The sequence below is a fragment of the Ylistrum balloti genome, unplaced genomic scaffold (genome assembly GCF_031769215.1).
Source record: "Ylistrum balloti isolate Yb309-2 unplaced genomic scaffold, AGI_CSIRO_Ybal_v1 Utg370872, whole genome shotgun sequence".
In the NCBI taxonomy this organism is placed as follows: domain Eukaryota; kingdom Metazoa; phylum Mollusca; class Bivalvia; order Pectinida; family Pectinidae; genus Ylistrum; species Ylistrum balloti.
The window spans coordinates 194,263-202,663 of record NW_026782498.1 but is presented as its reverse complement, the minus strand read 5'-3'; the positions used below and the strand labels follow the sequence as shown (position 1 = coordinate 202,663).

The 8,401-nt window shown below is 35.6% G+C and overlaps 1 protein-coding gene across 1 annotated transcript; it reads right to left on the bottom strand.

Annotated features, from left to right (window-relative positions):
• Nucleotides 1–2,048: 2,048 nt before the first annotated feature.
• Nucleotides 2,049–7,101, bottom strand: LOC132559182 (E3 ubiquitin-protein ligase synoviolin-like; the record flags this gene model as incomplete). The annotated part of the gene is made up of 4 exons (XM_060223800.1): nt 6,959–7,101; nt 3,452–3,544; nt 2,540–2,692; nt 2,049–2,097 (listed from the first exon to the last, which is right to left on the bottom strand). Coding segments are annotated over exons 1-4 (424 nt in total), but the record flags the coding sequence as incomplete, so codon positions are not given.
• Between the last annotated feature and the right edge of the window lie 1,300 nt (nt 7,102–8,401).

Below are 8,401 nucleotides of genomic sequence, written 5' to 3'. Positions count from 1 at the left end.
AAGGCATTAAACAATAACAGACCAAAAAAGATCTTTTACTGTGATCTGAAATATCTAAAATTCATGAACACTGCTTTGTCATTCCCAAAGGGAATAGAATAAAAAATCAAAATACACTGTACATACCTCAAACCCAAAAACAAGTTGCACTGAGGCACCCTTAGTGAGTGTGCTATAATAGGCATCATTGATGAAATATAGGTCCAACATTGCCATTAGGGCACGTAATGTCCGCATCTGTGTAATGTCCGCACCGCTTTTTTGACACAAAAATCTGGTAAAAAATGCAAATTGAAGCTGTCGATTTCATTTCACGTAAGCTAATGTCGTAATGGCCGAGAGCATGTCGCATTGTGTATAACGTACAGGTACCATTCAAGAATTCACTTAATTGTTTATAACAGTTATTCTCCATAATGGTACAGTAAGCTTACCGGTATGACAAGTCCTCATTTCGATAATTGGTGTTTTGATAAGGGTTAGCCCAGCAGTGTTATAAACAGCTTGGGTCGTCTCCTCACCTCGAGTGTGAGTGAGTGAGAGCGTGTGATTAGCCAATTAACGATAACTATACAGTAACACGACCCGCCCACGTCCAAGCCAACTCCGAGCATCCTACATTGGCCGTAAACACGGGGTAACCCACTTCAAAGCTTCAATGAACTGGTGCTACCGTTTCATGAAACTATTGCCCAACGCCTCCCTGATGATTATGAAGACAAAATAACATCATTTCAGAGCTTCATCATCAACGCCAGAAAGAAATTTAATATTCCTCCCTTGTCATTTTCCTCTATATCTCTGTAATGTCCGCACCCCCATTTTTGGATTGATTTTCAGTGAAAAAAAGTGCGGACATTACATGGGTTTTTACGGTAATTAAGAAAATGACAAATGATGACTGAAATGTACAGGTATCAAATACTTTTATTGCTTACATGTACTAATGAGCATAGCCTAAAATCTGTACCATGTCATATAAGCCAGCATCTCATTACAAGCATCATTCTAAATTCCATCCAGACAGAATGAAATCTGTGAAGCGTTGGACAGGTTTGCTTCCGTTTCATTTTTCATCCTTTATTCATATAAATAACTACACTTTCTTTGCTATTTTTTTAAGTATTGGTATGGGTGAGCTGCAAGGTTGTATGGTTCAACTAAATGTTGCTACATATGGTAAGTTAAATCTACATCCGACTTCATGTTTACATATTAAGCTTACACTATTGTCATAATTAACATTCAATGATTGTGGTTATGGAAAGTTTAGAATACATTTGTTCCTGCAAACACTTTTATATTTCAAAATATGTTGCTGAAATTCCATTTCAATTTTCCAGTAGACATGAAGATTTCTGTACAAGAGTTTGCATTATTTTATCTGGTTATAAAATCAAACAATTGCCATATTGATAGATACAGTAAAACCTGCCATAATGGACATGTTTATTCAGCGAACACCCTCCTTTAACAGACAGAGTGCTTAGGTAACGACATACATTACTATATAACACTAGAAATGTTCATTTCAAATAAGCAGACACCTCTCTTATCTGGACAACGGACACCCATGTGGGCCCCAACATACATAACTTCTTTATAAAAGACCTTAAATTGGTGGACAGTCATTGTATGATCGATTTTAAATTGCCACCAACATTCGCCCAACAAACTTCTATCGAGAACAGCACTAATATTATCATGTGACACATGCTAGAGCGACAAGCTTCCCAGGTAAAATTAAAACCTTCGGACTTAAATAAATAAACTTAACTGTGATCACTGTTCAAATCATTTGATCATGTTACAGGTCATATCAAATCTTTTAAAAAATTATTTTTATAAATTTGAAATATTTTATCATAACCTTATATGTACATCGTAACATTGTTTATTAAATGACTAGAAATGATTTTATGTAAGGAATATGAAATTTTTGACAGTCAGTGTTTGTCCTTAATTCAGCAGACACCTATATATAATGGACAATTCGCTTGATCCAGTAACTGTCCACTAAACACAGGTTTAAATGTAATTCAACTTACATGATACTCGAGCATGAAATTTCACAGAAATTACTGGACTCCTCTCCATCTACAACAGATAAATTATTCATCACTAATACAGAATAGAACATTAATAGTTTTAAAATGTTGTGTATGTAAAGGTAAGAAAACAATATGAAAACAACTATGTACATCAGCATTTAAAGATTTTGCTTTAGACCATATCAGCACTTGGAATGATGTAACCACAGTAAATACGATTAGCTCTGGCATATTTTTATATGATGTTTGGAGTAAAAGTGGTGATATAGGAACAATGTAGTTAAATAAGTGTTATAAGCCAAGAAATTAGTTTTAATGAAAAACTTTACTGGCATTGAGAATAAAAATCAATAGAAGATTTGAAATGAGTTATTTAAAATACAAAATACAGTACAGGGAAAATTCCATCAACTAACAATTGTAAAACCATTTAGGTTCTAATGCAAATACATCCAAAATCCCAAAGTCTCTTTACTAATTTCACTTACATAGTCAACCCGGTCCTCAGCTAGCCAGTGGAAACATTTTAAGAATAACAAAAGTGTAAACAAAGCCACAAATCTTGGGCTGAAATCATCTCGAAACACTGTGAAGGCCAGGCAGGTCTCTGTCACTGCATACCAAGATCGCTCTATCAAATGCTGCAAAGTATCATGGAGTAATAAAAATGGAGGCCATTATCAATCTAGGTCTCTGATAAAACATACTTGAATATGTTCATTAACATCATTTTGACATATCAATTTATCCCAACCACAAAAACATTTTTCTAATATGCAGGATATATAAAATTACAAGTCAAATCACTTCTGAGGATATCTTTTCAAAAATTATTCAACTTTTCTTTTTCTTCTTTCCATTTATCTCTTCCTGATCAACTCATTTTACAGATTTACCACAAAAGTATTCTATATTAACATAAAATGTGTTTGTGATATAAAGTAGTCCAATCAGAATCAGGAAATTGGAATATGCCATGTACTGGTAACAGAAGACAGAGCAAGCGTCTCAGGCCAATGAAAAATTTTAATTATAGGCATGGCCAACATGAAAGACAGCTATTGATTGACAGCACAGATAGTTCTCATATGTACAGAAAGTATTTTTTTCAATCTAGTGAAACATTTTTATTTGACAGATAGAATTTATTTCCTATGTTATTCCAAGGAACAGATACATGTAATTGAATTCAAAACCTTCAGTAAGACAGACATTATCCTCTGAATTATTGATCCGTGCAGATATCCTTACTGATCATAACCCCTGGAATTTCGCGGGTGGACAGACATTGTTTAAACAAGAATCATTCCCCTGGTGTGTGAAGAATTTGATATCATTACTCCTGGTAATACCATTTTAATTGGATTATTTTGTTTTGTAATTTGCTAAATTACAAGTACCTCCATTTCTGCAGCACGCAGCTGACCAAAGAAAATTTTCCTCATTAATTTTCCCATCAGGATGACCCCTACAAAAGCTTGTATATACAGCATCTGAAACCAAATTGATACACCATTCAATATCTGTAATAAAAGGCACAAGATGTGATGCAACATGGCATAAGTCTTTGATAATAAGAGATATGAAACAAGTTATTATATCCATATGCATGAGAGTAATAGAAGATATAGCTTAATATTTCAGTTAGATCTTGCACATGAATTCAAAATACTTAAATTTCATTTTCAATACATCCAAGCTGATATTCTTGTAAAGATAATCAACCATTTGTAGAATAATTGATATTTTAGTCTAACAATTCTGTTACTGTCATTATGTAGGGAACTTGTAATTCAAATCTGAAACTATGACCATAACCTACTAATGTCAACAGTTAACTAAAACTTTTAAGGATGTTCTCTGAGAAGACAAAAAAATTCCAGTATTAAAACTTTTTTTTTTGATGATGGTCTTTTGGAAGGATTGATGTTAACAAATAGATTAAAAGCAAAATATCTTTATGTTTCTGCACTGCTTTTTCTGGGACAGGCATCAGAATATGAGTAACAGGAAAACAATCATTTTCACACATTGTTCAGTTTTTTCCCTTGAATAACAGACATTTTCATGGAAACCTTTTTAAAAATAAATTTTCATCCTCCAATACAAGGTAAGGGTATGGTTCATGTACAGTCGAACTTCGTTAACTCGAACTCGGAAAACTCGAAGACCCCGTTTAACTCGAAGCACTTTGTCGGTCCCGGCAAAATCTTCTCTTTATTCTAGTAATCAAAACTCGGAAAACTCGAATTCGGAAAACTCGAAAAACTCTGTTAATTCGAAGTAAAAATTTGGTCCCAACAACAAAACATATACTGAATATGATCGGAAAACTCGAAGTATAAAGTTTGTGCTGGTCAATTACATTGCTGATGCGCTACGCCGTTTTGCAATTTTACCGACAATAGGCTTTACAAGTGAATATTAATAAACAATACTGCAATTAACAATATTCATGTTTTAGAAAAGTGTTTATTGTTATTTAATTGAATGATAAAAGGTAACCGTTAGATCTTATAATTGATAGATATCGGCGATAAAAAGTGAAGTTCTACTCACATTGCGTAATTTCCGTGTCTGTCAGCCATAACAAACACCGACCTGTGTATACACTCAGTGAAGCGGAACTAAGCTATAGAAAACAATCACAACACTGGCCCGGTACTAGGCTTAATGTTTTTACAGGAGTACGCATGAAACGGTCACCTGTGCTCAATTAAACCGACAAATGAGTGAAACAATTATTTAATTAGCGTCGAAGTACTTAGGGCAGAATTAGTGAGGAGATGTCATGAGTGTCACATAGGGATAAAAGCAGGGGTGTTTCTCAACGAAATCATACCCGTTTCGAAATGTCGAAGTCAATTGAGCAATCCAACGAAGGACCCAGTTTATCCGGGGGGATACTTGGATCGATTGATAGGGCGAAGACCGGCGTAAAGAGGAAGATAGAGACGAAGACAGTCGAGACAAAGTACAGAGCGATATTAGCCGTGGAAAAGGGAGACAGGTCAAAATCTGACATTGCTAGAGAATTCGGCATCCCAGCAAATACTTTATCGACATGGTTGAAAGCAAAAGAAAAGATCATGACTGCATACAGCAACGATGGTATAAGCCCCAGCAGAAAGAAGGTAAGAACAGCCAAACATGAAGACACCGAGACTGCGCTACTAAAGTGGTTCACGCATGCCCGAGACAACAACCTTCCGGTAACCGGCCCGATGCTGAAAGCTAAAGCCAAGGATCTGGCCGAGAAGATTGGAGAGCAGAACTTCGCCTGCTCGTATATAGCCAAAAAGTGACAAAAAGTACAAGGAACGTCAGGAACATTAAAAATCTTTGCACCAAAACTCATGAACTCGGCTATCTCGAAGACTCGGATAACTCGAAGTATTTTCGTGGTCCCATCGACTTCGAGTTAACGAGGTTTGACTGTATATTAAGAAAAAAATACTGTGAAAATGCAAAATTTTCATTTAATTCACGGAGCTTTAACCGGCATGACTAAAAAAATGAAAATGTTCCAAAATTACTAAATTCCTTAAGTTGATCATCTTCTAATATTAAATTTTTATGTTTTGATTGATGAATTTTTGAGAATACTTCCATGATTTCACACTTTATTTTTCGCAAGTTCCACCCCAAAGCTAGTTTTTCAAAGATCCTAAAAATTCGTGAAAGTTGTCCACCGATTTGCAAATTTGAAATCAGTTATTTGTGGTGATAATTCATGCAAATTTACTCAAAATCTACCTAAGAATTACTTTTAAAACATCAAAGTTCATCTTTTATATCTTCAATCTTTTAATGTCAAATTGCTTGTTATTTGCTAATTTAATATATCATCTAATCTACAGCAAGGTCTTGCAGAAGCAGTACTTGCCGCATATTATATAGAGCAGAGCAATTTAGGTAAAATGTCTTGTTAATACATAACGACAACGGTGTGTAATGTAAAGCAAGGTCCATGGTCTCTGCTCCCTGAGAAAAGCTATTGACTTTGGGGAGTGATCGCACCACAAACCAAACATTTTCATCTGAGGTTACAGGCTGCAAACTATGCCGTACAAAGTATGGTATGCAACAATCACCAACCCATTCTCCACATTTTTTCCCAGAAATTTTCAAAATAATCTGCTTTCCATCTTCAAAAATCAGCATGAAGAAATACTACAATCTACCTAGGAAATGCATGCAACTGCAACAATCAGGACTTGGCGAGAATAGCCTTGGCTAGTGGGATTTCCCTTAAGTCAAGCTGTAGAGTGTTGAACCCTGGTGAATGCATGACATTTTACATTACCCCTTCCTATTATAAATTTGGTGTTATGACTAGGATTCAAACTTTGGCAAACTGACCTGAACTCTCCTACTCCCTCCATCACAATGTCTTTGACCCTGATGACAACAATACCCTAGACTCTATATTTCTAAGGAAGCATCTCGGTTTCCTACAGCTGTTACATATCTTTGAATTGGTCAACAGCATCAATTCCGTTACAGGAATGAGTAATGAATAACAACCTGTCACCACTGTGGTTCTACCTGAATACCCTTGGTCTCTTGCCACATACCCTAACAATGTAACGTTACTGACAATATAAATATTACGTCGGCATACAATAAGAAATTCTACTGTCACAGACCATAAGCTCCAATTATACTGTCTTTATGTATCAATATTTACATGTCTTATATCGATCACGATCGAGCTCCAATGTCGAAATACTTTTTTAAAAGTCTGTTTATAATAAATGCAAGTGAAAAAGACTTAGAAGGCAATAAAATGGCTCGCCAGTTTTTAAGATCCCATGTACCGGTCGGGGCCCTATAAATAATACACGTAACACATACCAGCCTTACTGTTTACAAGTTATACCGATATGACAGTAAACTTTACTTACGGCCATACTCGGGTTAGACTTTGTTATATAAACAACAGAAGGATAAAACTGCTTCTTTTGGTAATATGCATTTCCCACGACAATTGATGTCATGACAAAGCTAGCTCCTGTTAACAACACCGCCTTCATCTTGTGATTTTTGGTTGCAACTTCACTCAAGCCTTGATTCCAAGATGGCGGTACTTCCGATGTGGCAGTAGACTAAAAATAGTAACGACGTCTAAAAATAGTCAATTTCACGTGTCTCCCTTCCACTGGTGTAAATATTACCGTTATCTGCGAAAAGAAATTATTCAGTAGAATTCTTGGCAGTAACGTGTACATTTTAACCGATTTATGTAAATTTTAGTTGATTGAAATTTAAACAGTACTCACTGACAAGCAAGAACAGAAAACAGATCAGTATTGATTGAGATGAACCATAGACGTGTCACTGAAACGATGTGGTGTACTAACAACATAAGATGATTATAACGTTATGACTACAAACTCAGACGAAAACATGGTGCAATTTTCATTTTCTAAATAAGATCAACAGATGTTCCAGACCAGTAAGCGGTTTTTGCTTTATTGACGACATTGCCATTTTAATCTTTACTAATCCATCATACTTTCTGGTGTTTCGGAAATCTGTTTGTCAATAACGACACCGCCATTAAGCATACGAATGGGCATCGAGCACTTCAAGCTTAATATCGCACACGAAGAGAGAATATATAATTACTCAATATGTCGTGATGTTGGCCATAATTCTTTACCGTACTTAGTTTCCAATAAGTCATCCCACAAAACCCTGCAATGTTTTTAAAAATTATTTTTGCCAGCTGATCATATAAGTCGCGGATCATGGATATTGGGGCTTCGTCTAAGGCCAGGTATATGGCCAATCAGGGATGCAGCCCTCAAAAGTTGGAAAGTTACGCTTTACCTGTTACCTCTTCATAGACACCACTTGTTCGCTTATCTCCGCTAACAAGTGGTGTCTATCAGGATGGTAATTTGTTTTACGAAAACGATATGCGTGCAACAGTGTATTTGCGTATAGGTAGTTATACACATGGATGCTTGTCGTCCGCTTATGATATTTTTCAAAACCTCTTCGTGCTATTTCTCGCGAAGAGCTCTGGATATAACATTTTTCCTTGTCCACTGCTGTGCAGTTCCAATTTTAGGACTGCGCCTTCGATTACATAAAACAATCGCTTCTTGACTTTGGACTGGAAAGGCTTTTTGTAGCTATTTCTTCGAGGAAATGAAGGGATCCTTTTCGCAAATTTCGTATATGTATGTATCGAGAAAAAAATCTACAAAAAAAGCATGTATATTGAGTTTCCACAAAATTACCAAACAAAATTGATATCTAAGTTTTCGTTGGTGCTTTCTTGTCAACGTTTAGTTTTGCGGTTTCAATGTCACGTTGTATTTTTTGGAAAAAAAGGAGAA